We start from the raw sequence: 27,947 nt of genomic DNA on the forward strand, positions 1-27,947 counted from the left end.
CTGTCCTCTATGTTGCATAGGTGTGGGGTGCAGCTGATGGAATTACTGCATCCACTCCTGGTAGGACTCCAAACACGACTTTTTTGTGGATTACGTCGATGGAGAGGAGGTGCCTGTATGAAGGATTTAAACATGTCCTGCATGCAAGCATCGATCAGCAGGATTAGCAAACTTCTAGTAGTTTGTCTGCCACCTGCAGAGGGAGCATCTGGTTCTTAGCAGGTGAGCGACAACACACAACACATCACACTGTGTGATTATTTATTCAACAAAAACGAAGCCAAAATAAAGAAGTGTGTGAAAAAATAAGTACAAAGCAGCCAGGTGACTGATTAACTGATCATCAGTAAGTGTGAGAACCTCTATAAAAGCTTAATTTTTGACAGTTTGTTGGCCTCGAGCATTACAGTGTGTGTTAACACAATATCAAAGAGGAAAAACATCAGCAATCGTCTTAAAGAAGCAACTGGTGCTGCCCATCAATGTGGGGCGGTTTATAAAGTCGTTTCCAAACAATCTAAACTCCATTATTCTATAGTGAGGAAGATTATTCACAAATGGAAAACACTGAAAGTAGTTGCCAATCTTCGCAGGACTTGATTTCCCAGGAAATTAACCCCAAGATCAGATCAAAAAACCCAAGAGCTACCTTTCAAACTCTACATGCCTCACCATGTTAAATGGTAATGTTTATGACAGCACAATTAGAAACCTGATTCAAATTCTGTGCTGGGACCTTAGGGGAGCTGAGCTGTGATGTAACGCTGTAAGTTCCCAAACTCCTCCAGAATGATGCGAGAGACTGATGAAGTAATATAGAAAACCATTACTTCAAGTTATTGCTGCTAAAGGTGGTTTTATAAGCAACTGAATCGTGGGCTGTGCTTAGTTTTTCATACACTGCTTCTGCATTGTGATCTAGTTTTTGTTACGTAATAACATGTTATAAAATCTTATGTGCTGTTGTTTTTAAAGGTCGTATTTAAATAATATTAGAACCTGATATGTCCTGATTGATAAAACCTTAGAATTAAAGAGGGTGTATTATTGCTAATGTCACAATATAACCTAAATTACAACTACAAACAAATGTGTGGAAGTATGGGCATGTTACAGTATAAAGGAATAATATGAGTACACCTGTATATGAGACAGGCTTTCAGTCACGTAAACAAAGTATATATCTATCCTGCCACTGTACTTGGCTTCTTATGCTGGTTAAAAACATTACATCAGTATTTCTATAAAAATAATGTTATATTCCTTATTGGATCTGAGCTTTATTGTCAAAACCAAACATTGTGGTTTGTGAAAGGACAGGAAAAGAATAAAAATCACTTGAAACAGCTCATTTATTAGATACACAAAAGAAGAAACCAGACCTGTACCACACAGAACTGCCTCTAAATCCCCCAAATTTCTTTTAAAAATAATACAAAACATCTATAAACATACACATTTGTAATAAATAAGATAAAAATAATTATACTAGTGCATATAATGTAAGATTTACAGAATTTACGTCAGTATTTCATAGAAAAGGGAATGGATCCTTGGTAAACTGCAGTAACTGATAAAAATATCCATCTTGTCAGTTTGCGTGGAAGATTAATGACTGGAAGCCAGGCAGCGCTGGAGAAAAGGGGGTAGAGGCAATTTGTCCATATGTTTTAACCTTTTCTGTCCTAAATTCTGACGAATCGACAGTCCACATAAAGCCATGAGGGATGGAGGATCTCCTGAGAACAAGCCAGAAACAACATAGTTTAGTATAAGGCTGTGTTTTATCTTTATATTTCTACGTACAAAGACAAATAAATAAATGAGGAACTCACGTGTAGAACCATTCATGTAGCACAGTCGAATGCAGGCTCCTCCTCTCACACTGCTCACTGCTGGGAACAGCTCCACATCTCGAGGGAGGTCCTTAAAAGCTACGCCAAGGAAGCTGCCATTGACAACAAAACCCAGAGTCCCGGCATCGGCATCCAGAACCAGCAGGACACGCTCAGGAATGAGGAGAGGTGTTTGTGCCGTCTTTGCACTTGATGAAGAGGAGGACTGTGACTTTGAATCAGCTGCCGCCTCAGAGTGACTCCTCTTACTCCCATTTTCTGGGTAAAGCTTCAGAGTTTGCCCACCATGCCAGAGCTGATTGGTTTTGAGCTCCCATCCCCAGGACTGTGAATCTGCCCCCACCAGCACATTGTACCCTGAAGACTGCAGGGGACAGTCCTGCCTCGAAATGCCCACGACGGCATGAGTCCCTCGGTGTTCGGGCTTCCACACCACCTCCCAGACATGCAGTCCACTCTTCACTCCTATCTCCGCCCTCACGCCATCGCTGCTAAGCTCAGTGGGTGAGCGGGTCGCTTCCTGTTTGCAGGGGGACAGCAGGAAGTGAAGAGAACGGTGGACTGTACTCCAGTGTGAACGACTGTCTCCTGGGGAAACTGGAGGGGAGTTCAGCGTAACTGCAAGGCGAGAGGAGGTTGGGACGGCCAGTGGGAGGAACGCTGATGACGAAAAGGGAGGCCTGTCAGCTGTCCTGCTGCAAAACCAATGTGACAGACTCAGACCCATCAGTGCAAACGGCAGGATCACTCCTATGTGTTGTCAGAGGTGAACTATGGAGAACAACAAAAAAACAAAAACAAAATGCAACTTAATATTAAACCTTAGATATGCAATCATTAGAGAAAGAAAGTTTGAAAAACGAATTGGACGTTTAATGCTTCCATAGAAATTAAGAGTGTAAGTAGCAGCCAGGTCCTGCTCATCAAATGTACTTAATTAACTGATCATCAGCAAGCATGAGCACTTCTATAAAAGCAAAAGGTTTTCAGTTTGCTGGTCTGGAGCATTCACAGTGTGGAGGTTAAAAACCCTCATTCAGACTCAGAAGGCAGGCAGGATTAAACAAACAATGAGCCTTAGTCCATGAAACAAAGTCCAAAAGGCAAGGCAAAGCAAAAAGTCAGTCCACATAAACATCACAAGCGAACAAAAATGACATCTAAAACAGGCAGGTAACACGCTGGTACGGTTAACAGATACTACCACAAGGACTGAAATTAAAGCCAAAGACAAGGACTGACAATGAAAGACAACGAGACAGGAGTACGATAAAGCAGATAAATAACTCACAATAAAATATGATAAAAAAAAATGGAATCACTAACAGAACCAAAGACTTGACAAGTACAGGATGACCCAAGAAAGGCGAACATTTTTCTGTTGTTGAAAATGTCAACTGGGAAAATAAAGCTGCCAGATAAATGGACAGAGAAGCAGAAGTCCAAAGCAGTTTGGCATGAAAATATACAAATAGTTCAAATGTGTCCTTAAGTACAGTCCTTGAGTATAGGACTAAGTGCAAAGGTGTCGTATATTTAGAACTCATAACATTACTCAGTGAGAAATGCCTCCGTCAACGGTGGGTCTATTTAATTTAAAAACCATGAAATATGTGGTAAAAGTAATTATCTCAGACACACAGTGTTCTCAGTTTGCAGCAGGATAAAAGGAGGAGGTGGTTTGATATGAGAATATATATTCCAGAAAATGAACAAAGTTCTGACCCCCTGGATAGGGTTGTTTGGTTTTTAGAAATATTTTTGCTAACTAATCCTGAGTTTCAGATACACAGCTGAGAAGATTGCTTAAGTTTATCTTACAACAGCGATGCATATATGTGTTAGAAAATCTGCCAAATCACATCTGAGCTGTGATAAATAAAAAAGAATTGAATTTATCTTCGAAGCGTACAGATAACACTGCACAACGCACACCAATAACACTCCTATTGTGATAAATTTAGTGTTTCTATCATGAATTTCTCTGTCCTAATCTACTTTCCTGGCAACTTTATATAGTTTTTACAGGAATTGGAACATTGGTGTAGCAGGGGATACTAGGAAGCTGTATTTCAACATTATACACTTGGATTTTTTGTTGGAAATTATTTGATAATTATTTATGACAGTTACAGTTTTTATATTTAAATATAGTATTTAAACACATTTAAATAGATTAAAGCATATTTTAAGTAATAATGAAACAAATACAATGTTAAGGAACAGACAAGGGTGGCCAATTAAGCTAAAAAATGGGGGTTTTAGCATAAAAATTGCTGAATTTTTTTTGTTAACTACATAAAATATAAAGGAAACAAATGGTTTTATAAATAAATACAGATTTGTTAAAGGTTAAGAAGGGTACTTCTCCGAACATGATACAAATGCTCTATAATAAAATTCACCAGAATTGAGGAGATCGGGTGTTAGATGCACAAACTTTTGGGGGAAGGATCCTCAGACTTCTTCATGATATCCTCCCCATAAAGCCAGACCTACTCCCGTGTATTTATTTAACGTCACCTGTTAAGGTGGAGCAGAATAAAGTGAACTAGAAGAATACAGTAATTTTTTTTTTTTAAAGACAGAAAGTCTCCATTGAGCTAAGCAAACAGTGTAGATAGGGACTTCTATCAGCCTTACCCGCTGGTGTGGCTCCTTCTCTGGTGCTCATGAGATTTCCTTCACGAACCCTCCGCCTGGTTCCCTATCTGAGCTTATATGAGGCTCTTATCAAGCATCTCCTGCGTCTTATCGCCGCTCGGTAACGTAACCGCTCCGGTGTTTTGGTGATGCTTCTCGACTCGACCTCCGGAACGGGAACAGCACAGTCCATCACTGCAGTCTGACGCCTGCAGAGATGCAGTGACAAGGACGAGAGAGCCGTGACGCTGTTTGTTGTTTATCTGCAGCCCTGATCACTTTCCGTCTTTATTTCTCCCTCCACTTTTTTTTTTTTATCGCGTCCGGTAGTGGATGTAAACATAAATGGCAAAACATAGGAACAGAATCAGACTCGGACTTTTAATCAACAAGAAGAGAAAAATAAAATAAAACCCGAAGCGGCTCATCGTTTGACAGAGCGCAGGCGCATCAGGGGACTATGGGTCTTGAAGCCCTCTGTGCTGTCTTACAGACATGTGACGCACTAGAGCGCACTTTGGACAGAAGCTTCAAGCAAATAAAGATATATACTGATATATCTGCGTCCACAGGCAACAGATTATAAATATATACTGCGTTTAGAGACAACACTCCTGACACTAAGATAGGATATTTATTTATCACAGGACTATGAAACTCCTCTGTTACAGCAGTTAGATTAGCTACAGTACTTAAATTAGCAGAATATTATGTAACTCATTAGAATACAATGCAATACTACATGTTTCATATTTAATTAAAGTTGGTGTGTGTGTCCGTGTGTAAGAATGAGTTGTGTGGTTATGTGGATGTGAATTATGTGGATACGTGGGACTCTATTCAGTCCAAACAGAGAGAACATATAACTAAATAAATAAGGGTGTAGGATTAAAATAAACTGTTAACATGTGAGAACAGTTGATTCTTCTATGGACAGATGTGTTGCTCTCAGGCTGTTGTGATATTTGATACCACAAGTTACTACATGTGAAAAATGTGAAAGATGTATCTGTGATTATCCGTGATCGATAACGGTTAGTTCAGTGATCAGCCAATCACAGAGCTGACTTTCCCGATCAGTTTATTCAGTCTGTTGGGTCTATCAGCTCTGACGCTGCTCCCCCAGCAGAGCACAGTAAAGTACACCACACTCACCACAACAGAGGAACAGAAAATCTCAGAAAACTCATATCAAAGATCTCAGCTTAATTATGAAATCGAGCCTGCTCATCCCCTGTGTCGGTCTACCAGTTTAGCGTCTTTGGACCACCACCAATAAATTTTTGTGTTACTGATGTTTTTAATACTTGTTTTATGATATTTTTTTTGTCAAATTGGAGATTTAGAGATTAATAATTAATAATAATAATAATAATAATAATAATAATAATAATAATAAAATTTGCTGCAAGAAAGTGACCATTATTCCAGCAAATTGAAATAATAATGAATGAAGTACTTACATGCTCCCATTTGTTGGCCTTCCTAAGACCTTTAGAAATATGATCCTAGCTGTGAATCTCTGAATGCAACTCCCTGATGTATTTATAACCCTAAAACCCTGCAGACCATATTAACACAGTAATTAAATTCTGTCTTATTTATATAGTGCCAAATCACAACAGTCGCTTCAAGGTGCTTTATATTGTAAGGTAAAGGCCGTTCCGTATTCTGGAGAAAACCTCAACAATCAAACGACACCCTACCAGCACGCACTTTGTGATGGCAGGAAGGAAAAGCTCCCTTTTTGTCAAGATAGCGCTGTGTGGTAGGCAGGAGTAGGACCCAAACCCAGGACTCATAACACAGAGGGATAAAGAAAAGATTTTATTTGCTGTAAAATCCAAACACTAAATACAAGGAAACAAAAACCTAAAACTGGAAACTAGGAATTACAAGGAATCCAAGAAGCACAGAGGAAACACAGCGATGTGGGGACAACACAACAACAAGCAGAGGACGACAGAGGACATAAATACACAGAAGACAATTAGAGGATGGGAAACAGGAGGGATCACAGCTGGAAGTAATCAGACACAATGAGACACAGAGGAAGAAAAACTGAACACACTGAACAGCAACGCAGCTGTCCCCCAACACAGCTGTCCCAAACCATCAACACAGCAACACACTGAACACAGGACGGGAGACTGTCAAAATAAAAAAGGAAACACAGAGAGGGTGAAAAGGGGAGAACTCAGACGAGACCAAGACAACCAGAGCACAAAAGGGAACAGGCTAAATGAACAAGAACCTAAGAATTAGAAATACAAATGATTAAACTAGGAAGAGCAAGGAAACTCAAACATGATTAAAACTAATTCAAAGAATATAAATTAAACCAGAAAACACACACACTGAGATACAGACCCAGGACCATAACACTATTAACAGAAAGAAACCTTCAGCAGAACCAGGCTCAGGGAAGCCCCTCAGCTCATCGTGGGGCTTCCCTGAGCCTGGTTCTGCTCGAGGTTTCGAAGAAAGAGAAGATAAAAAGGGCAAGTAAAGCACAGGAAGATGGGACAAAACAAAGCCTGTTGCTTTTGTTTGAGCCTTTAGGATTTGCCATCCTATCTTCTGTACTTAAACAACTAATCAGCATGGCCAGCAGTCTCATCTATAAGACACTACTGAGGGCTTCTTTAACCCATAGATTACCAAAAATACCCACAGGAGAGCAGGCTATAGAGGGGCACATAGCTTTGTTTACCACAGGAAAGAAAATGGAAAAACAAAAACTGCTGAGCTTCACAAATGATAAATGATTTCAGGTTTTTGGAATGAAGATAAAGTAGATAAATCAGACTTCTCGCAGATTTCTTTAAATTCAGCTTTGAAACCTGTGGGAATGTCGATATATGAATTGAGAGAGAAAAATGAACACAGATAACTCAGCAGAGTTCTGTTTACGAACACCTGCTTTAAAGTATTTTTCAGTATCCAAAACCATTAAACCAATGTCTTTAACACAGCTGATTTTATTGTAGGGACATTATATGTGTCGGCTATGATGACACACAATCAGGACACTTCACTAATTTGACTTTAACATTCATGAACATTTGATATTGAGATTTTACTGATTTCTGCTGCTCACCTGACTTCATAAATACTCACATCCACAGAGTTGGTTGTCTTCTAGTATTCTGTAGCCCTGCTCTGTTATTTCAATTCAATTTTTATTGTATTCTGTGGAGTTCTTGGCTGAATACATCCTCAAATAAACAACAACACATGACATATCACACCAAGTCATTATTTATTGAACAAAAACTAAGCCAAAACCAAATACATAGCAAGTACAAAAGCTTATAAAGAAGAACTTCTAGCAGTAATGGTTTTCTGTGTGACAAAGATAGCCTCACATTTAACTCAAAAAGTAGCCAGTTAGCATATTTGTTTGCAAGAGAAGTATATGAGTTATAAGTATGAGCTTAGAGAAAGGCTGTTCTTACAGCGTCTCATTGTAACCTGTATAAACTCAATGTTAGCATTCGTAACAGACACACTGCTTCTTTATAGCTTGCCTTAAATTTAATCTGGAGCTCATTATTTTGCTTTTATCCGTTAGATGGCACATGCTGCACTGCCAGAGTTTATTCGTCCTGTTTGGTGACATGTCCAGCTGGCGTTATCAAGACGTGGCATAATTTTTAAAACTTGTCAGAATGACTGAATGTAGAAAAATATATAAATATTTAAATTTGTAGTCACTATCATTTCATCTAAGTGAAAATGGTTGCAGACCTACAATACAGCGATGTCGCTGACAAGAACATGTACAGCACAGAGAAATCTACATAAATTAATGAAATATATAAATGTCATATAAATGCAAATATAATAGTTCAACTTGCCTTTTTTACTTTATAGTGATGGTTCATAAAAGTCACAACTGTTAACCTTTTCCCTGAAACTTCACCTCAGTCGTTTAACACTAGTGTACACCACAGCGTACGAGATTATGAATAACAATAACAACAAGTCACAAACTTCATCTGTTTTCTTCCTGAATATTTTTTAACTGACCAACCTCAGTGGCCCAAGTAAGGACATCTTTTATTAACTCACAAACTAACAATGTTCAGTCATTAAAATTATGAATGTATATATATATATATATATATATATATATATATATATATATATATATATATATATCATAAATAATTGTATGCATTTCAATCTGAGTGTAAAAGTCTGATTTAATCTCCGTCCTTCCATCACTTAACTACTTCAGGGTGGTGGTGGGGCTGGAGCCCAGGTGTCACAGGGTGAGAGGTAGGTGACCTGGAGAGGTCACCAGTCTGTTGCAGGGCCTTTAATCCACCTTAAACCTCATTTTTTCCCACTATTTCAGTTAGATCGGCCTGTAGAATAAATAAAAAACAACTAAGTTGAAATGTGATCATTTTAGATTGCAGACATTTTGTGTTAATGTGTTAAAACGTTAAAGTAAAAACTGCAGCTGCTACGGTAACCGTGACAGAGTTAGAAGTGGGAATAATGACTGTTAGAGTGAAATGGGGAATAATCAGCACACTGCTTACATTAACTAATGCAATTACCCAAGTTACAGTTTCAGATTTTGTCGTTCGAGGTTATTTTTGGTTATGTGTCTCACCTGTGGCCTTCCTCTTGTAGAAAATAACTCCAAAAATTGGAAACACCAAAGCCAGCAGCAGCCCTGCTGCACCAACAGCAATCTTATTCTTCCCTGCTTCAGTTATTGGCACTAAAAACACATTTATCACTGTGTTAGTGTACACACTTATTTAATATGTTTTATTTTAGAAGGATAACACCAATATGGACAGGATTTCTAGGCGCAGCCAAGTGGCGGAGGGCTTTCGCTTTGGTGGCCTCAGAATCTCATCTCTGATCTTTGAGGGCCTCCAGCTCGCACTGGAGCGGTTCGCAGCCGAGTGTGAAGCAGCGGGAATGAGGATCAGCACCTCCAAATCTGAGGCCATGGTTCTCAGCCGGAAAAGGGTGGAGTGCCCACTCCGGGTCGGGGATGAGTTCCTGCCCCAAGTGGAGGAGTTCAAGTATCTCGGGGTCTTGTTCGCGAGTGATGGGAGAAGGGAGCCGGAGATCGACAGACGGATTGGGGCTGCAGCTGCAGTAATGCAGACGCTGCACCGGTCCGTCGTGGTGAAGAGGGAGCTGAGTGTTAAAGCGAAGCTCTCAATTTACCGGTCGATCTACGTCCCTACCCTCACCTATGGCCACGAGCTGTGGGTAGTGACCGAAAGGACGAGATCGCGGATACAAGCGGCGGAAATGAGCTTCCTCCGAAGGGTGGCTGGCATCTCCCTTAGAGATAGGGTGAGAAGTTCGGCCATCCGGGAGGGGCTCAGAGTAGAGCCGCTGCTGCTCCACATCGAAAGGAGCCAGCTGAGGTGGTTTGGGCATCTGATAAGGATGCCCCCTGGGCGCCTCCTGGGTGAGGTGTTCCAGGCATGTCCCACCGGGAGGAGGCCCCGGGGCAGACCCAGGACACGCTGGAGAGATTATATCTCTCGGCTGGCCTGGGAACGCCTTGGTGTTCCCCCGGATGAGCTGGAGGAGGTGGCTGGGGAGAGGGAGGTCTGGGCCTCTTTGCTTAGGCTGCTGCCCCCGCGACCCGGCCCCGGATAAAGCGGATGAAGATGGATGGATGGATGGAACACCAATATGAGTTCTACTGATAAACTTTCCTCCAATCACTCTCTTACCCCAGTCATAAACCTTGGGCTCTGTGAGGCTGGCATGCTCCACCACGCAACTGATTTTCTCTCCAGGTTTTGATGAAATCTCGATGTAGGAGTGAATCTGGTAGAGCCAGTTTCCGCTGGGTAGTTCATCAGTGGAAGTCACATTAGATGTTGCCTCCTTTCCATCCCTCAGCCACGTCAGTTTGATTTGTTTGGGATAAAAGTTGTACGCGCTGCACATGAACAAGCCTGGATGTTTGCTATCTGCTGACTCAACTAACCTCAGCCTGACAATGGGCTTCACTGGAGGAAAGAACAGACAGATCTATTTAATATAAAATGAAATATCATCAGTTAATACACTGATACTGGACCAATAACACTAAGTTTCTGTAATTATTTAGATTACAGTCAGACATGTGTAACAGTGGAACAGATGAAGAGTTTCAGGAGCTGCATTTTGCCGCGTATGTTGTCCTGATTCTAAAAAAAAACATTGCAGGTGTTTCGACGATGATACATGAATGCTTTTCACTAAGGAAATGATCTGAACACTTCTTTCAGCCCACTTGATGAACAGATTCCTGCAATCATTCCCTCGTAAAGTTCTTAAAACGTTTTCCGAAAAGCCGCTCTAAAGCATCAAGTTGTTTCTAAAGAGACCCCAGAGTGAGCAGGCTGCTTAACCCTAAAACATCATTAGTTTCAGCTGTGCTCACCTGGTCTTGAAAGAATGTCCAACACGAGTGGGATGTTGGTTCTGCACTTCTCTTTGTTCTTTTTCTCATGTTCCAGGAAACCTTTGTTTTTATTGAGATTGTCTGCAATTTCTTTAGTTTTCTCTGTGTAGCCAACATATTTCCCCAAAGTGCTGTTGTACTGGCCCAGAAGCATCTTATTCAAGTAGACTTGCGCCAGATAAACAACATCATCTTTGGAAGTAAACAGGCAACGGATCACACCGTAACCAAAGTAAGCATCTGTAACACAAAGTCAACAATTAGCCAATATGAAAATGCTCATGTTTTTTTTATCTTCTCACACACAACAAAAGCACCAGTTTAAGGTTTGCTTGTATTTTTATTTGTCTAATGATGTTATTGTTGTATTGTTGTAACACAAACAATACAGTTTATATATTAAAATTACTTACCCGCTGTTGAAAATATCAAGAGCACATGTGGTAGTATCAAAAAGTTGTGAGTGTGCATGGTGACGAACACGAAATCACGAATGAAAGTAGCAATCAGTCTGATCTTCTCGCATAAGGAAGTGAATCTGCAGCTTGAGTAACAATAAACTTTTTAAAGACTAGGCGTGGTGCCCTGTGTATGTATGTGGTGTGATTTATTTTCACCCTAACTGCTGGATTTGTGCAGACTGTAAAAACGTGTGTAAAATTTCACCTAAAGCTGTTTTAAACTGTTTTTGAAACCACATACAGGAAGGCCATAACACATCTGTTTGATATCCAAGCAGTAGTGCCTTCATCATGGAGAGAAAAAAGAAGGTTTTTGTAAATGATAAAAGAAGGAACTGTGCTTGAGATGAATTAGTAATCAAAATTTGCTTCATTTCCCCGCTTGGGCAATTTATTATAGTGCAAACAAGGAATTTAGTTCCAAAATCAGAACTCTAGTATATTGTGTTATGTATTTCAAGTTGGAGTAAATTCCTAGCAGTAACGCCCTCTTTCCGTTTAAAATAACCTGAAGAAAAATTACTGCTGCAGGTCTGATATTTGTATCTTAATATTGTGCAGCGAATTGTGTGTATTTGTAGTTTCATGCCTATAATAGATTGAGATATTAGTTTCTTTTAAGTCCTTTGGGAATAAAAAAATATTTAAAAAAAACATTTTTTGGACCTTATAAAACTCATTGGTTTTACATTAACCTGAATACCTGCAATATTGTCATTACTGACAAAAGTAAAAATGTCTTTTTATTTTTGCTTTATTCATAAGACTAAATATTTACCCCAGATTCCTGTTTGGGGTCTCACCAGTGCTCCACGGTGCAGCTGTAAATGTCGCCCTCGCTCAGGCTAAACGTCAGAGTTGAGAACTGGTGGAAGGTTTGATCTTTATTGGGAACATACCGACTGAGCGACACCCTCTCAGACACTGGATGGCCGTTTTTGGTTTAGCTGAAATTGATGGAAGGTGGGTTGAAATGATTCACAAAGCAGATCAGGCTATTTTCAACCCCCAGCTCAACTTCTTCAGCAAGACAGAGGATGCTCTCAGGGGGTCTGTGGTGGGTTTAAAAACAACTAAGATCCATCATATCTTACCAGTTATGTTACATCAAAGATAAATGAAGTAAACAGCAGTAAAACTCATGTACCTTTTTCCTCCGGTGGATTTTTCTGTATTTTTCTGTAATGTATAACACATTTGTTCTCTGTGTTCTCAGATCTCCAGATATTTGACTTGGGTTAATCATAAGATAGGTGGGCACTGTGTATACAACCCCATGTCTTTTATAATCAACATTAAAAAAGCTCTTCAGCCTTGAATTTACTTATATCATTGTCAAAACAGGTCACTATTGCAACTGAGAATAAAAACTTAAAAGATAAATGTATAAATTTATGTCAATAGAAAATTAGACGAACAAGGTGGTTCTGTTTAACTCTCGGGTATTTGGTTGTCTAGAGAAACATCAAAAGACGCCCATTGAAAGGTGAAGTTTGAAGGAATGTCAGAAACTCATTCTTAGATTGATTATTATGACCACAGGGCGCTTCATGTGTGAGTGGCCATTGTCAGGAAATTCAACATCGTCCAATTCAAGGCCACACATTTAATCTCTGTCAGGTCAATGAAAATAACAGACTGTTCACACCTTACTTCCTAGGTTCCTTCCTGTAACTGAGACATTCTGAATTTGTCAGTAATTACATAAACAGTTCTTGCATCATCAGCCAGAAATATGAGAAATTACACAAGGTTATGCGTAATACACCACATTCCTCGGTTTTTACCACAGTTTTAGTCCAAAACGTTCTAACTTCCTTGTAACACGTGTGATAAGAATGACTACACACAAGTAGCATAAACCCAAAAAGCAGAAGTTGGTGTGTCAGGACCAAGGTGTTGCAATCACAGCTGCAGGGTTCGCAGGTCCCTGTGGATTTACTTAGTTACATCCAGTCCTTCTCACTAAAATGCACAAAATACTTTGAAACGTTCCATCCTCATAAACATCTGCAAAGAAAATTTGAATCACTGTTTACCAAACTGCACTGTTTACCTCATAGTTTATGGCTTCTTCTTTTCTGCCTTTGCTGGCATGTTACTGAGTTTGTTTTAACAACAACACATTAAATGCTTTGACAAGTCTCTTTTTACTTCACTAAAACCACTTAGTGGAGGAATTTAAGTTGTTTGGGTTAAACTAGATTGGTTTTTAAAGAGTCTGATGATAAGCTAAAGCAAAGAAATTAACTGTGCCTACATGAGTAATATCAATAAGAAGATTGGTACTCAAGGTTTCTTAGCAGAATATTACAAAGCATCACACTGCCTCTGCAGGCCCAGCTTCTTACCAAAAGGCATCCTCGCAGCTAGCTTACTGGCTCTGTCTGTCTGGTAATATTCTGGTTGTAAGGTTGTAAACATTTTTGCAACAGGACTCAGCTCTCTTACTGTGTTATTGAAGAGCATACAGTCAGATTTAATTCAACGAGATAAACGATAACTAGAAAAACTAACATCCGTTTAAATATAAGGTTAGATTTTAGTACTTGGATGATTCCTTTGCAGTCAGTAAAGGCCTGAAGTCTAGAATCAATAGACACCAAATGGATTTTCTTTCATTTGAGATGCTCATCCAGGCCTTTACTGTAGCTGTTCTCAGTATTGCTTGCTTGGGGGTCTCTCTGCCTGAAGTCTTGTCTTCAAAAACTAAAATTCTACTGCAATTATACAGAATTTCCTGGAGCAACCCACCCGAAGGATTAATAGCTTTATCTAATCTAATCTAAAAAGCATGCTTTGTTGGGTTGAGATCAGATAACTGAATTGATGAAGCTGTTTTTCCTGCAGTCTGAGAGCAATGGGCCTTTTGTTAAAATAATATGGTACTGTGAGGTCTGTAAATTTACACAATGTGTAACAAGCGGGAACCACTAGATGTCAGCAGATAGATGTCAGTTCTGCTTTCTTATCCATCCCAATTCAAGTACAACATCATCCTAACTACAGTGGCCAATGTAGGACAAACATGTTTTAGTCAGGCAAGAACACAAAATTTAGAATGCCCCCCACAACAGCTGCAGCTGACCAATGTATTTCCACTACTGTTTAAAAAAAAACAAAAAAACATCCTACATTAAATGTAGGAAATTATATATTATTTTATAAATATACCACTTAATACAAAATGTAAAAATAGTGGTGAAAAAAACTCAGTATACCAGTTCTATTTTTCTTTTCATTTTGAGTTTTTGTTTCATTTTTCCTTTGTAATCCAGACCAAATTCAGCCCCCTGCTGGGATCAGGTTAATTTTGATATTTCACATCAAATAATCCTTATCCTGCCACATTGCATTTGAACAACTGGGCCCTACGAACCCAACGGTATCCAATTCACACTTGACAAAGAAAAGCATGAAATCTTTAAGTTAATACAGCTGGAATAAGAAAATGAAGAACATATTGCACGATGCAGTTTCACATTAAGTCTATAAATAAATCAGCTTGTTAGAATAACTGAATGACTAGATTAATAAAATATATCTCTTTTATCCAAGCCCCAGATACATATTTTTAACATTTTCAGTAATATTAATAAAACATTTCACGATCAAGTAGACCTTCAAAACAGCAGCATCTCAACATGAACATTTACAGCCCACACTCTGAGAAATCTAAATAAATTAATGAAATCATTAGTTACATTGTTAATTTAGTTGTGATGTTTTATAAACAAAAGTCTTAAGTCATATGTTTTTTTCTCCTTTTTTTGCTGAATATTTCCAATTCTCCAGTCTAAATGGACAAAGTATTAGTATATTTTCCCAGTTGGAAACTCAAAATTGACTTTTTTCCATTTGCTGCCATTGTTTCTTAGATGATTCCACCTTCAGACAGTACCTCCAAACAGGTAGATTAACTTGTTGGCACCAATATCCGGCCTATACAATAATAACAAGAAGACAGAGTTAAAATGTATCCATTTTTAAATAACAATAATTTTGTGTTAATGTGTTAAAATTGCAGCTGCTACAAAGTGCGGTAGAGTTAGATGTGGAAATAATGACTGTTAGAGTGAACAGCTTGTTACCCACAGAGCAAGTAAACTAGTTATTTCTTAAATTTACTAATATAAATGCTCAGGTTACAGATAGAGACATTAAGGAGGTCACGTTTGTCATGTTTCTCACTTGTAGTGTTCCGCTTGTAGAAAACAGCTCCACCGAGTACAAACACCAAACCCAGCAGCAGCCCTGCTACGCCTATAGCAATCTTATTCTTCTCTGCCTCGGATGTTGGATCTGAAAACACATGTATTATATTACATTTATAAACTGTGAATTTAATAAGTCTTATTTAATAACATCATAAACCAGGATGAGGTCCAAGAATAAGCTTCCTTTCACTGTCTTACCCCAGTCATAAAATTTGGGCTCCATGAGGCTGGCGTGCTCCACCATGCAACTGATGTTCTCTCCAGGTTTGGGTATAATCTCCAGGTAGGAGTGACTCTGATAGAGCCAGTTTCCGTTGGGTAGTTCATCAGTGGAAGTCACATTAGATGTTGCCTCCTTTCCGTCCCTCAGCCACATCAGTTTGATTTGTTTGGGATAAAAGTTGTACGCGCTGCACATCAACGTGCCTGGATGTTCACTTTCTGGTGACTCAGCTAACCTCAGCTTGACTGTGGGCTCAACTTGTGGAAAGAACAGACAGTCAGAATTATTTGGTATAAAATTAAATACCATCAATTAACACTGATTAGGCATTGCAGCAATAACACAGTTTCTGTAATGAGCCTTATATCCTTCTCTGGAGCTTCAGTTTTCCTGTAATCCTCTATTCCAATAGAGGATGGCGTGTTACAAGTCGGGCAAAAAGCAAACCAAAAATCAGATTTAAATGAAAAAATTCACAAAGAAAGCACAACAAAGCACCCTCAAGTGCACTAAAGAGTAAACAGTTAAATATGTAGTATTAAAAATTAGGTCTCTGTCTTCTAAGCCCTTAGTAAATGATTTAAGAATTGACAAACATATTGATTTGTTCCTATTACAAAGACTTTGGTTACAGCAGATAATTGAAATTAATCTGAGCCATACTAACTGTGAAAATCCTCAAAGCACAGACCAAAGAGGAGGAGTGGCAGCAATCTTCCACTCAAGCTTTGAATAGATCCAGATTTACAACTTCTTAGATTTCATTTGAAAGCAGAACTCTTAGCATTGTAAACTCTAATCGGAAAACTCAGTTTTATTTGCTGTTAACTATCATTCATATGGCCCTTACTCACAGTTCCTAGGTGAATTCTTAGACTTTTTAATTTAGTCCTCAGCTCTAATAAAATAATTATAGTAGGTCATTTTAATATCCATGTATATGCTGATAATGACCGTCTCAAAATTGCATTTAACCTGTTAGTAGACTCAATTCTCTCAAAATGTAAAAGACCCCACCCACCACATTAATCTGGATCGTGTGGGAAAGGTGGCATTAAACATTTAACAGTATTCCCAGAAAACCCTCTGTTTGATTAAGCGTATAATTTGGGCTGGATCTTTTGACTCGGAACATTCCCTTAATTAATAAACTACGCTGCATTTAATCATTGCACTCAGATCTTCAGGTTTATCTCTGGCTCTCTTCCACATTGTGTCTTTTGTCCTGTCTCTCTTCCCTGTCCTGTCTCTCATTTTCGCTAATATTCCTCGCCATTCTGTCTCCTTGTTTCCTGGTCATGAATTCTCTGTTAGCTCTGTTGTTTCTACTAACTGTTTTATTTCGGGAACTGCTTTTTCTTTCGTGTCCTCTGAGCTTTTTACTTTCAGTCTAGGGTTTTCTCATTTCTCTAATTTGTCCATCCATCTTCCTGCTCGTGACCAGGGTTAACAGAGGGACATCTTAATTCCTAAAATGCATCAAGAGGGCTGAAGAGCAGTAACTAAGCACGCAGGGGTGTTTCCTTTATGGAAGTGTTTTCACTTTCAACATTTAAAAGAGATGGCGCACAAATCAGGAGAGATTTTGATTCATCAGTAATTCATCAGTTTGGAGTGTATAAGGAAGTTGAACACAGGGAGGTAATGATAACTCCGCGCAAATCCACAGGTTGGGTTAAAACTAGGAACCTTCTTTCTGTGAGGCGACAGTGCAAAACACTTCAGCACTGTTAGTAATTTTCGAAAACTTACCAGTCACAGGATTCAGTCACTGATTCAGTCACCAGCAATCTTTTTCTCACCTACTTAAAAAACATTTTAGGGAAAGTCCCTGTAGAGCACCAAGCTGTTACCTAGTGCTTTATTGATATCACAGAAATAAGAAGTGTAACTATCAATGGCTGCTGGAATCTAAAACATCGTTAGAGTTTCAGAGTTTTTCTATGCTCACCTGGTCTTGAAAGCACATCAAACACTAGCGGGACGTTGGTTCTGCACTTCTGTTCGTTCTTTTTTTCTTGTTCCAAGAAACGTTGGTTTTTGTTGAGTTCATCTGCAATTTCTTTCATTTTCTCTGTGTAGCCGACATATTTCCCCAAAGTGCTGTTGTACTGAGCCTGAAGCACCTTATTAAAGTAGAGCTGTGCCAGATAAACAACATCATCTTCGGAAGTAAACAGGCAACGAATCAACCCGTAACCAAAGTAAGCATCTGTAACACAAAGTCAACAATTAGCTGATGCCGAAATGCTCATGTGTGTTGTCTTCTCACACACAATGCAAGCACCAGTTCGACAATCTTAAACATTAGCTTGTGTTTACTAAATAACACAAATTAATCAAACGCCTTTTTTATTTTTACTGTAAGACCGATAAACAGCTATTATCTTGAAGTTACCTACCTGCTCTTGAAAATAAGAGGAACACACTTGTTAGCAGTAAAGTGCAGCGAATATGCATGGTGAAAAAATAGGAATCACGAATGAAAATAGGAAGAAGTCTGATCTTGTTGCAGAAGGAAGTGAATTGCCAGATTGAGCAACAGTATTGTTATGCAGGCTTTTAGTAGGCGTGGTGCTCTGTGGGACAGGATTTACTTTTATTGTCGGATTTGTGCAGACAGTAAAGCTTTTTTTTAAACACAGACAAGCCGTAATTTTTATGTAATATCCACAGAGTTAACCCTGATTCGTTCGAATTACTAAACACAACCCAAAACAAGCATTTCTCAAGTCTGAAGTTACTAAAAAGATTTATATTTGATTTTATAAAACTTATTGGTTTTGCATTTATCTGAACACTAGCAGGCTAGCAGCTTATATCTATATCTATAGCATATCAGGAAATATGTTTTTATTTATTTGTAATAATACTGATTTTAATGGCCAATGTGTTTATTTAATGGGACATCAGAGCTTTACAGGTTTTGTAACCAAAGATAAAGAGCTGAAAGACAATAATCATTTTTTTCAACAAAGATTTCTTTATTTTGCTGGTATAGAAAAGAAGATTAAATAACAACCAAAGTTACATAAACAATAAAGCTGGTGTTTGGTTACAGACAAAAATTAGCTTCATTGCCCAGCTATGGTAAACTATATTTATTGTGCATATAATGCAAACATTTTAATCCAGTCTTCACTACTTGAGAAAACCTTGTTACATTTTACTGCTGCCTCCTAGAGACTCTGTTTTAGCACATTTTATTTAAAATTCATAATAACAAGCTACTTCTCACTGCTTTTGTGTCTCAAGCACAGCCAGCAGCTCCATATCACTTACTTGGCAAACTTTTCTGCCCTTCCTGACACAACCCCCAAGGGATTTGTGTCTCATGCCAGGATCAAACCCGAGTTCTTCTGCTTGTTGGAAGAATGTGCAAACCACTACACTGCAGAGCTACTACTGCAGAAAATGACTGCATGTTAACTAAAAGTGCTGCAACAGCCCAAGCAAACAGCAGCAATTTAAATAAGGAAATAAAAAGTCAAATGGCCTTTTGAATTTCCTGTGTGAATCTGAAACACTTCTCACAATAAAGACTGGTTGTGATTAGTGGATACTGTTTCATTACAGTTAATTTTTAACCTTTGGACTGACATAAATGTTGAATTCTTTATTGAATGAACTGACTTTGTGCCCCAGTTTTGTTGTTTGTGTGATTTTCATGTGTGGAATCTCTCTAAGATATATATTGTTTTTTGTTTTCAAGTCCTTTTACAATTAAAAATGTTCCCGTTGCCACTCCCAGCAGGCCCAGAGTCAGGCCCACTGCACAGAAAACATCCAGTCCACGACTTTCATGGCTTTTCATTATTTCTGTTTCTGCAGAAGAAGAAGAAAAAAGAACATAATTACTGACAACAGTAAACAAATCTTTTATTTTTATTCATTAGGGCAAATATTTACCCCAGATTCTTGTTTGGGGTGTCTCCAGTGCCGAGTGCTCCACGGTGCAGCTGTAAATGTCGCCCTCGCTCGGAGTGAACACCAGAGTTGAGAACTGGTGGAAGGTTTGATCTTTATTGGGAAAATACCGACTGAGCGACACCCCCTCAGACACTGGATGACCATTTTTGGTCCAGCTGACATTGATGTCAGGTGGATAGAAGTAATTCACAAAGCAGATCAGGCTGTTTTCAACTCCCAGCTCGACTTCATCTGCAGGGTAAAGCATGCTCGCGGGGGGGTCTGTGGTAGGATCAAACACAATTAACACCATCAGATCTTATCAGCAATGTTACAACATGAAGTTAACACAAGAATAAAAATCCTTTACCTTTATCTTCAGGTGGATTTTTCTCCTCTACTGTCCAGTATGACAGAAGCGCTGGACATGCTCTCCTGGCTTTTTGTGCATTGTTATATACATTCAAATTCTGAAATGTTTCACTTGGGTTAAATATAAAATACCGGGGCACCGTGTATACAACTTCATGTCTTTCAAAATCTGTATACATAAGCTCCTCAGCATCAAATTCAAACTGTGCCTCAGTTCTCCCATCAACAAAGCAGGCCACGACATAGGTAATTTCATGTGAAACTGAGAAAAAAAGACAAAAAATGCAAACAAGAGAATAACAATAAATGTATTAGTATGAACAGAATAGAACAGAATAGCCCTTTATTGTCACTGTACATAAAATATAAAGAGTAAGACAGGAGTATTAAATAACAAACTAAAGGAAAATAAAGGAAACGTGTAACACATTTCATAACATCAAATCATGTGTTTCCAGAGTGTTCGGCTTGTAATGCAGGTTAACGCATGAATGAACCCAGGTGGAAACACAATCCTAACCTCATGCAGTGCAGTTAATGATCTAATGATCTAATATAATACTACACAGAAAAATAGGACTGCATCACGAAGAGCAGTGATGAAATACGTGCCAATGAAGCTGGGGTGTTATTGTTAACCTCACAGTAGTATTAATGAACAAGAAAATTCAAGTTACCAGACGACTTGTTTTGCTGTTTTAACAACTATAGCCACAAGTTGAGAAAATTCAAACATACATTGAATAGTATGAGTTTATAGTAAAGGAGTAAATTAGAAATTCATCCTTACTTTGAGAGAAGACGCAGAAGCTGTTGAGCAGCAGGATTACGAGAGCAGAGCGCCTCATGTGTGAGCTGCAGGTGGCCATCATCGGAAATTTCCCCACTGGTCCAAACTGAACAAAATGCAAACTACGATCTCTTTCAGGGTCAGTTAACAATAAAGCCCGGCTACACCTTCTTAGCACATGACCACTGATGGTAATGCAGCAGTCTAACCGGTTGAACAGGCGAGATACCTCAGACAGATTGTTTGCCAGTAGCTACATAACTTTCGTGCATTCACTGTCCTACAGAAAAGTTGCCTCCAAAATTCACATGATGTTATGAAATTTATTACACCATCTTTTTGGCTTTACCGCAGTTCTGCTCCACATTTCAATACTTTCCGACTTCCTTATCCTGCAGTTGAAGCTCATTCTGAGGTTTTTGTTCTAAGATGGGTCACATGTTTAGTTTCCTCAAAAAAGAGGAACTGTTAAAAAAACAAAACAAAACTGCACTATAAGCTGAAGACCTTGCTTATAGACACACACACGCGCACACACATAAGGGTATAAAATCCTTTCCCTCTTGTAGTTTAGAGAGAAAAATCTGTGTCTCCTATACTCACTTAAATTGTGGTTCTCATTTAATAATAATGAAATGATGATGTTTTTATCCACATTACGCCACAGAAATCTGTACGTTTGAATTTTTTAAGTATACAGAAGTAGTAAAAACCCTGAAAGCAGAAGTGGTGTATAATGAATGTTAGTGTCCACAGTTGCAGGGTTCACAGGTCCCTGTGGATTTCTCATGTTCTCACCAAAATGCACTCTGTACTTTCAGACACACTGGGGGCATTTCCATTTTTCTTAAATATTTCCAAAGGAGATCTGTAGTGAAGTTTCCTTTCACTGCAGTGTTACGTCATGGTTTCTGGCTGCTGCTTCTCTGCCTTTGTCGGTTTTTTGTTGACTTTGGTGGAACAGCTAATCCTGTGATTACTAGCAAACCTGACTTCAGTTAGCCTGAAGTCTGTTCCTTTTTTAAAAAGGTTTACTTCCTTGAAAACATTTAGTTATGTTTTTAAGTTTAACCAGCTTACAGTGTTTTATAGTGAGTAGTAATAAGTTAAAGCAAAAGAAATTCTTATTGGAGCTCTTCATAGAATTTTTTTTTTTTTTTTGACTTGCTGTTTCAGAACAAAGACATCAAACAAATCATTCCCGAACTATATTTTCGGTGTGGCAGGGTGTGTCATCCTGGACAGAATTCACTGCCAACAGCGAATGTTATTGACTGACAGTAATTGCTCTGCATCAATGTTTAATCTACATTAAGGATCAAAGTAACATCCACATGACTGGTTTTCTGGCTGAATATTACATTGTATCACTGCCCCTGTGGGCTAGTCTTCCTACTATAATGTATCAAGTTTTTACAATAAGGAGAGATGAATTATTTGTATATTTTCTAACTGGGGACAGCTTGTTTTATTTGCAAAAAGCACATTATTTTTCACTCAGCAGCCTTTTTATAAGGTGTAACTTACTAGTATCACATCGCCTTCGGAGCTGCTTTATTGTTTGATGGCACAGATGCCTCGGAGAATTTCCTGATCCACCACATACCAAATGTGCTCTGTTGGATTGACATCTATTCACTTGGAGGCCATTTGAGGACAGTGAACTAAATTTTGTGTTCAAGAAACCAGTTTGAGATGATCTCAGCTTTGTGACATGATGTGTTATCCTGGTGAAAGCAGGCATCAGAAGGTACACCATGGTTATACTGTTCACGAGCATTGTTACACCACCAGTAGGCTGAACTGTTGATACAAGGTAGGGTGGATCCAGGCTTTCATGTTTTTTACACCACGTTCTCTCTGAATTTTGCAGCAGAAATCAACTCATCAGACCAGGCAGCAGTTTTCAAATCTTCTATTGTCCACTTTTGAACCTGTAAGAACTGTTCTTGTTCTTAACTGACAGGTATGGTACTCGGTGTGGTCTTCTGCGACTGCAGTGCTTTTCCTTTTGCAAACCCCGGTTGTATCGAGTGGTTATTTTAGTTACTGAGGCCTTCCTATGAGCCCAAAGCCATTCTGTTCTCAACCTCTAACATCAACAAAACATTTAAACCCAAAGAACTGGCGCTGATTGGATATTTTCTCTTTTTCAGACCATCCTCTGTAAATCCCCAGAGACAGTTTACCTGCATTAACTGATTTTTGGCCACTTGAGGGCGGTAGAGTAAGCAAAAAAAAAAAAAAAAACACCCCATCATATTACATTCACTTTTTAAATTCTTCTTTCCAAAATGAAGCAGACAGGAAACAGTACACAGCTGTTTGCTGGTGGAAGCTCAGCTGATGTGATGCAGAGTTTGGATCAAGTTTACAGTGTGAGGAGAAAATGTGGATGATGTGAGTCTCTGTGTGTCTGTGAAAAGCTCAGACGGCAGTTTAAGGACAAGCAAGTCGACCACAACGTTTTACATAATCAGAACCAAAATCTCAGTGAAATCCAAAAGGCTGCTCCGACTCAAAGTGTGTCATCGGGGTATAAAACCTGCAGAAAAAAGAAAATCAGATTTATTATAGTCTGGTAGATGTTTCCACATCTGTTTCAAAGTGATGGAAAAATAACTGTTAAATATAAACATCTACCTCGGTTGTTGACACCATGACCCGCCCTGCAGAAAGGTTCAACATTTTTATCATTAAATCTTATCACAAGTATTGTTTTATGTTTATTAGAAAGAATCTCTCACCACTGGATTTCTTCTTGTAGTAAATGAGCCCAGCAACTGAAAACACCAAACCCAGCAGCAGCCCTGCTGCACCAACAGCAATCTTATCTCTCCCTGAGTCAGGTGATGGTTCTGAAAACACATTTATCAGCAGCAGATTACATCTACATATTTTACACTGATATATATCAAATATATGAATCATGAGTCAATTTGATGACAATACTTTTACTTTATTAATAACTCTAAAGTGCATTAGACTACAATGTGTTGTATATTCATGCAGTATTTTATTAAGCTTCCTCGTGTGGATGGCCAGTTTAGAACTACCAGCTGACCTAGAGTAACATGCTTGTCTTTGGACTTTAGGAGGAAGCTGGAGTAACTAGAGGAAACCCACACACGCATAGGGAGAAACTGCATACAGAAAGGCCTGGCCAACCAGGAGTTTCAAACCAGGAACCTGCTTGCTGTGAGGTGACAGCGTTAACCACATCTCTGCTATGTCGCTAAATCCTCTCGGCCGTTTTTAATGTGTGGCAAAATCAGCCTTCTACTCTGTGAATTCCTCGTTGATGTTTTCTCATAAAATGTCAAATGAATACCTGCTGAAAAATGTTGATTGTATAGATCCAAGAATAAAGCAAAGTCACATTTGAATGATAATCAGTTATGACTGAAAATACAGAAATACCGGTAGAAAAATGTACTTAAATCATTTGGAGTAAATTTAAGTGGAATTTACTTATTATTAAGTAAATTTGCTTTAAGATAACATGTCCAAAATAGCATGAAACACCTTTTATAACATCTCTTGTCTTAAGCTGACAAGTTTCTTGTTTTACGCAAACAAAAAGCAGAAAATTTGCATTTGTTTCAGTTGTATTTAGTATCAGCTAACTATATTTTATGTTTCAGCTCTCACTGAGTTGATTTAGATGTGTAAACCTGTAAAATAAAGTAACTAATGAAATACGGTGTAATTTTCTAATCTAAAGCTCAGATACAGGTGGCATTAAATACTCTCTTACCCCAGTCATATATGTAACGAGTGGTTATTATAGTTACTGTGGCCTTCCTATGAACCCAAAACCCTTCTGCTCTAACCGCTGAAATCAGCAAGACATTTAAACTCAAAGAACTACCACTGATGGGATGTTTTCTCTTTTTCATACAATTCTCTGTGGAAGAATCAATAGTTCTGGAAACACTCCAGTCTGGCACCAACAACCATGTCATGTTCAAGTTGGTTAAATCACCTGCCTCCCTTTTGATTTGACCATCTTTACATGCCTAAGTGCATTAAGATGCTGCCATGTGATTAGCTAATTAAATATTTCTGTTACCAAGCAGTTAAATGGATGTACCTAAAGAAATGGCCTGTGAATGTATGTCCTCAACCACACATGGATGGAATGTTTAAGCAAACACAAGTGTTATATTTATTATCAGTAGTTAAACAACATTAATGCTGAAATTGATTTACCATCCACACCAGGGTAGCTGGGATAGAAAGACAGGATGACACATGTTTGTTACACAGACTAGATAAACATGAATTTGAATAATTACACGTTTTCTCTGCAATGTCTAAATATTATGCCCTTACTGCCCATTTCCTGTTTTCACCCAGCAGTGCTTTACAGCTGTCATTTTCGACATGTGCTGAAGGTTTACCTGCATTAACAGATTTTTTGGCCACTTGAGGGCGTTAGAGTAAGCTAAAAAAAAAAAAAAAACATCATATTACATTCACTTTTTAAATTCTTCTTTCCAAAATGAAGCAGACAGGAAACAGTACACAGCTGTTTGCTGGTGGAAGCTCAGCTGATGTGATGCAGAGTTTGGATCAAGTTTACAGTGTGAGGAGAAAATGTGGATGATGTGAGTCTCTGTGTGTCTGTGAAAAGCTCAGACGACAGTTTAAGGACAAGCAAGTCGACCACAACGTTTTACATAATCAGAACCAAAATCTCAGTGAAATCCAAAAGGCTGCTCCGACTCAAAGTGTGTCATCAGGGTATAAAACCTGCAGAAAAAAGAAAATCAGATTTATTATAGTCTGGTAGATGTTTCCACATCTGTTTCAAAGTGATGGAAAAATAACTGTTAAATATAAACATCTACCTCGGTTGTTGACACCATGACCCGCCCTGCAGAAAGGTTCAACATTTTTATCAATAGATCTTATCAGTAGATGCTGTCATGACAAAAACATTATTTTATGTTTATTAGAAAGAATCTCTCACCACTGGATTTCTTCTTGTAGTAAATGAGCCCAGCAACTGAAAACACCAAACCCAGCAGCAGCCCTGCTGCACCAACAGCAATCTTATCTCTCCCTGAGTCAGGCGATGGTTCTGAAAACACATTTATCAGCAGCAGCAGATTACATCTACATATTTTACACTGGTGTTTAAAAAATAAATATATGAATCTTTCACTTTTCTGATCAGATAATCCTTTTTCTAATGACTACATAGTGCTTTGATGTCGTAATGTAATGTATTCACATTTAGATGACACTTCTTTTATATTATTAATAACTAAGTGCATTAGACTACAAGTTGCATTTTAATCATACATTCATGCAGTATTTTATTAATCTTCCTCATGTGGATGGCCAGTTTAGAAGTGTGAGCTGACCTAGAGTAACATGCTTGTCTTTGGACTTTAGGAGGAAGCTGGAGTAACTAGAGTTACACATGCACAGGGAAAAAATGCAAACTGCATACAGAAAGGCCTGGCCAACCAGGAGTTTCAAACCAGGAACCTGCTTGCTGTGAGGTGACAGTGTTAACCACATCACTGCTATGTCGCTAAATCCTCTTGGTCGTTTTTAATGTGTGGCAACATGGGACTTTTACTGTGAATTCCCTGTTGGAGTTCTCTCATAAAATTTCAAAGGAATGCTGCTGGAAAATGTGGATATATCCACAAAGAAAGCAAAGTCGCATTTGAATGATAATCAGCTATGACCGTCAAAATACAGAAATACAGGTAGACAAATGTACTTTAATGATTTGGATTAAATGTAACTGGCATTTACTTATTATTAAGTTAACTGGCTTTAGGTAAACATGTCAAAAATAGCATGAAATATTGTGTAATTTTCTCATCTAAAGCTCAGATACAGGTGGCATTAAATACTCTCTTACCCCAGTCATATATCATCGGCTTCATGAGGCTTGCATGCTCCACCATGCATGAGATTTTTTCCTCAGGTGTGGGTGTATATTCCAAGTAGGAATGGATCTGGTAGAGCCAGTTTCCATTTGGCAGCTCCTCAGTGGAAGTCACATCAGTTGTTGTCTGCTTTCCGTCTCTGAGCCACGTTAGTTTGATTTGTTTTGGGTAAAAGTTGTACGCGCTGCAGACGAGCATGCTTGGACGTCTGCTGTCTGCTGCATCCACATACCTCAGCCAAACGTAGGGCTCGACTACAGGAAACATTCAAGTCATTAAAACAAAACTTGACTTTCTTTGTAGACAGAAAGAAAGAGAGACAGTTTCGAGATAATTGCTGTGATGTTTTGTGAAAATTACCTGAATTCTGGCGCCCATCGTAAAACATTTGGACATTTCTTTTGCAAAGGCTTGATTTCCATATCTCATGTTTCATAAAGCCCTCGTTACCGTTGAGCTTATCTGCAACTTTTATTCCGTTCTTTGTGTAACCGACTACTTTCCCCACACTGCTGTTGTATTGGACTTCTAGCACTTTATTAAAGTAAAACTGCTCCACGAACATGGCATCGTGGCCGTCAGGGGAAGTAAACTGGCAATGAGCCACATAATATCCAAAGAGAGCGCCTGAAAAATGTTTTCCAACAAACAGTAGTTAATATGGCTAGTTAAATGTATATCCTATCATCACACATCACATGCTACAGCTAAACAGATAGCTGCTAAGTAGCTATTTGAGTCTGTTGTATCACTTTGATCAGCAGTATAAATAAAAAGTCTAACTTACCTTCTGTTGAAAAGACGAGCAAAAGCACAAAGAAAGGAAGAAAACTGCGAGTATGAGACATCATATTGTAGCGAGGTGACTGAATGGCATGACACCTAGAAAGCAGTGGTTAAAGTTGGCACTGAGTTGTAAAAATCAGGAAGTTGAGTTCCCGAAATGTATTGTTTTGATTTCAGTGCTCTTGTTGTCACTGGGTACCTCCCCAGTTATTTTGCAAAAAATCTCAGATTACCGATGGAAAAAAAAAAGAAGTAAAAAATACATTTGGTTAAAAATCAGGGAAGTAAAGATTTTGAACCAGCATTTTTTTCATGGTGCCACTTCAGTCAAATTGAGTG

At 38.6% G+C, this 27,947-nt stretch overlaps 5 protein-coding genes and 1 long non-coding RNA gene across 8 annotated transcripts; 1 reads left to right on the forward strand and 5 right to left on the reverse strand.

The window, feature by feature from the left end:
• The first annotated feature begins 108 nt into the window (after positions 1 to 108).
• On the forward strand, positions 109 to 24,666 carry LOC146508250 (uncharacterized). Its single transcript, XR_014877041.1, has 3 exons — positions 109 to 222; positions 23,678 to 23,759; positions 24,006 to 24,666. It is a non-coding gene; the product is annotated as an uncharacterized LOC146508250 (long non-coding RNA).
• On the reverse strand, positions 1,326 to 4,873 carry LOC146508251 (SPRY domain-containing SOCS box protein 1). Its single transcript, XM_085178669.1, has 3 exons — positions 4,500 to 4,873; positions 1,836 to 2,627; positions 1,326 to 1,739 (listed from the first exon to the last, which is right to left on the reverse strand). Exons 2-3 carry the CDS (start codon positions 2,581 to 2,583, stop codon positions 1,609 to 1,611), a joined length of 879 nt encoding a protein of 292 aa, XP_085034795.1. The 5' UTR covers positions 2,584 to 2,627; positions 4,500 to 4,873; the 3' UTR covers positions 1,326 to 1,608.
• Positions 8,668 to 12,342, reverse strand: LOC146508252 (DLA class II histocompatibility antigen, DR-1 beta chain-like). 2 transcript variants are annotated; one of them, XM_085178682.1, is made up of 5 exons: positions 11,352 to 12,342; positions 10,918 to 11,178; positions 10,220 to 10,501; positions 9,127 to 9,237; positions 8,668 to 8,872 (listed from the first exon to the last, which is right to left on the reverse strand). In XM_085178682.1, exons 1-5 carry the CDS (start codon positions 11,407 to 11,409, stop codon positions 8,859 to 8,861), a joined length of 726 nt encoding a protein of 241 aa, XP_085034808.1. In that variant the 5' UTR covers positions 11,410 to 12,342; the 3' UTR covers positions 8,668 to 8,858. The 2 variants fall into 2 exon arrangements, with proteins under 2 accessions (XP_085034808.1, XP_085034807.1); XM_085178681.1 differs by lacking the exon at positions 8,668 to 8,872 and having other exon boundaries at positions 8,917 to 9,237.
• LOC146508253 (H-2 class II histocompatibility antigen, E-S beta chain-like) lies at positions 14,936 to 18,365 on the reverse strand. The gene is made up of 5 exons (XM_085178680.1): positions 18,242 to 18,365; positions 17,791 to 18,051; positions 15,815 to 16,096; positions 15,591 to 15,701; positions 14,936 to 15,341 (listed from the first exon to the last, which is right to left on the reverse strand). Exons 1-5 carry the CDS (start codon positions 18,297 to 18,299, stop codon positions 15,316 to 15,318), a joined length of 738 nt encoding a protein of 245 aa, XP_085034806.1. The 5' UTR covers positions 18,300 to 18,365; the 3' UTR covers positions 14,936 to 15,315.
• LOC146508254 (H-2 class II histocompatibility antigen, A-U alpha chain-like) lies at positions 19,291 to 21,842 on the reverse strand. Its single transcript, XM_085178678.1, has 5 exons — positions 21,709 to 21,842; positions 20,911 to 21,016; positions 20,119 to 20,382; positions 19,749 to 20,030; positions 19,291 to 19,664 (listed from the first exon to the last, which is right to left on the reverse strand). Exons 2-5 carry the CDS (start codon positions 20,990 to 20,992, stop codon positions 19,522 to 19,524), a joined length of 771 nt encoding a protein of 256 aa, XP_085034804.1. The 5' UTR covers positions 20,993 to 21,016; positions 21,709 to 21,842; the 3' UTR covers positions 19,291 to 19,521.
• On the reverse strand, positions 22,079 to 27,887 carry LOC146508255 (rano class II histocompatibility antigen, A beta chain-like). Of its 2 annotated transcripts, none has more exons than XM_085178673.1 (6): positions 27,610 to 27,887; positions 27,183 to 27,449; positions 26,795 to 27,076; positions 23,658 to 23,768; positions 23,554 to 23,579; positions 22,079 to 23,455 (listed from the first exon to the last, which is right to left on the reverse strand). In XM_085178673.1, the coding sequence occupies exons 1-6, from the start codon at positions 27,671 to 27,673 to the stop codon at positions 23,429 to 23,431; spliced, it is 777 nt and encodes a 258-aa protein (XP_085034799.1). In that variant the 5' UTR covers positions 27,674 to 27,887; the 3' UTR covers positions 22,079 to 23,428. The 2 variants fall into 2 exon arrangements, with proteins under 2 accessions (XP_085034799.1, XP_085034800.1); XM_085178674.1 differs by lacking the exons at positions 22,079 to 23,455; positions 23,554 to 23,579; positions 23,658 to 23,768 and adding exons at positions 25,048 to 25,665; positions 25,764 to 25,789; positions 25,886 to 25,996 and having other exon boundaries at positions 27,610 to 27,884.
• Positions 27,888 to 27,947: the final 60 nt, after the last annotated feature.

This window comes from Neolamprologus multifasciatus, chromosome 11, assembly GCF_963576455.1.
Source record: "Neolamprologus multifasciatus chromosome 11, fNeoMul1.2, whole genome shotgun sequence".
NCBI lineage: Eukaryota > Metazoa > Chordata > Actinopteri > Cichliformes > Cichlidae > Neolamprologus > Neolamprologus multifasciatus.

What these genes read in the sequence shown, in the direction of transcription:
- LOC146508253 (XM_085178680.1), bottom strand. Translation starts at nt 18,299, where the DNA reads ATGCATATTCGCTGCACTTTACTGCTAACAAGTGTGTTCCTCTTATTT. An exon ending in TGATGTGCTTTCAAGACCAG is followed by an intron (nt 16,097 to 17,790) that starts GTGAGCATAGAA and finishes TCTTTCCACAAG; the next exon opens with TTGAGCCCACAGTCAAGCTG. An exon ending in GCCCAAATTTTATGACTGGG is followed by an intron (nt 15,702 to 15,814) that starts GTAAGACAGTGA and finishes ATGTGTTTTCAG; the next exon opens with ATCCAACATCCGAGGCAGAG.
- LOC146508254 (XM_085178678.1), bottom strand. Translation starts at nt 20,992, where the DNA reads ATGATGGCCACCTGCAGCTCACACATGAGGCGCTCTGCTCTCGTAATC. An exon ending in CTTCTGCGTCTTCTCTCAAA is followed by an intron (nt 20,383 to 20,910) that starts GTAAGGATGAAT and finishes TTTTTTTCTCAG; the next exon opens with TTTCACATGAAATTACCTAT. An exon ending in AAATCCACCTGAAGATAAAG is followed by an intron (nt 20,031 to 20,118) that starts GTAAAGGATTTT and finishes ATCCTACCACAG; the next exon opens with ACCCCCCCGCGAGCATGCTT.
- LOC146508252 (XM_085178681.1), bottom strand. Translation starts at nt 11,409, where the DNA reads ATGCACACTCACAACTTTTTGATACTACCACATGTGCTCTTGATATTT. An exon ending in CTTGATATTTTCAACAGCGG is followed by an intron (nt 11,179 to 11,351) that starts GTAAGTAATTTT and finishes TTTGTGTTACAG; the next exon opens with ATGCTTACTTTGGTTACGGT. An exon ending in GGACATTCTTTCAAGACCAG is followed by an intron (nt 10,502 to 10,917) that starts GTGAGCACAGCT and finishes TCTTTCCTCCAG; the next exon opens with TGAAGCCCATTGTCAGGCTG.
- LOC146508251 (XM_085178669.1), bottom strand. Translation starts at nt 2,583, where the DNA reads ATGGGTCTGAGTCTGTCACATTGGTTTTGCAGCAGGACAGCTGACAGG. An exon ending in CTACATGAATGGTTCTACAC is followed by an intron (nt 1,740 to 1,835) that starts GTGAGTTCCTCA and finishes GCTTGTTCTCAG; the next exon opens with GAGATCCTCCATCCCTCATG.
- LOC146508255 (XM_085178673.1), bottom strand. Translation starts at nt 27,673, where the DNA reads ATGATGTCTCATACTCGCAGTTTTCTTCCTTTCTTTGTGCTTTTGCTC. An exon ending in GCCGATGATATATGACTGGG is followed by an intron (nt 23,769 to 26,794) that starts GTAAGAGAGTAT and finishes ATGTGTTTTCAG; the next exon opens with AACCATCACCTGACTCAGGG. An exon ending in TCATGGTGTCAACAACCGAG is followed by an intron (nt 23,456 to 23,553) that starts GTAGATGTTTAT and finishes TTTTTTCTGCAG; the next exon opens with GTTTTATACCCCGATGACAC.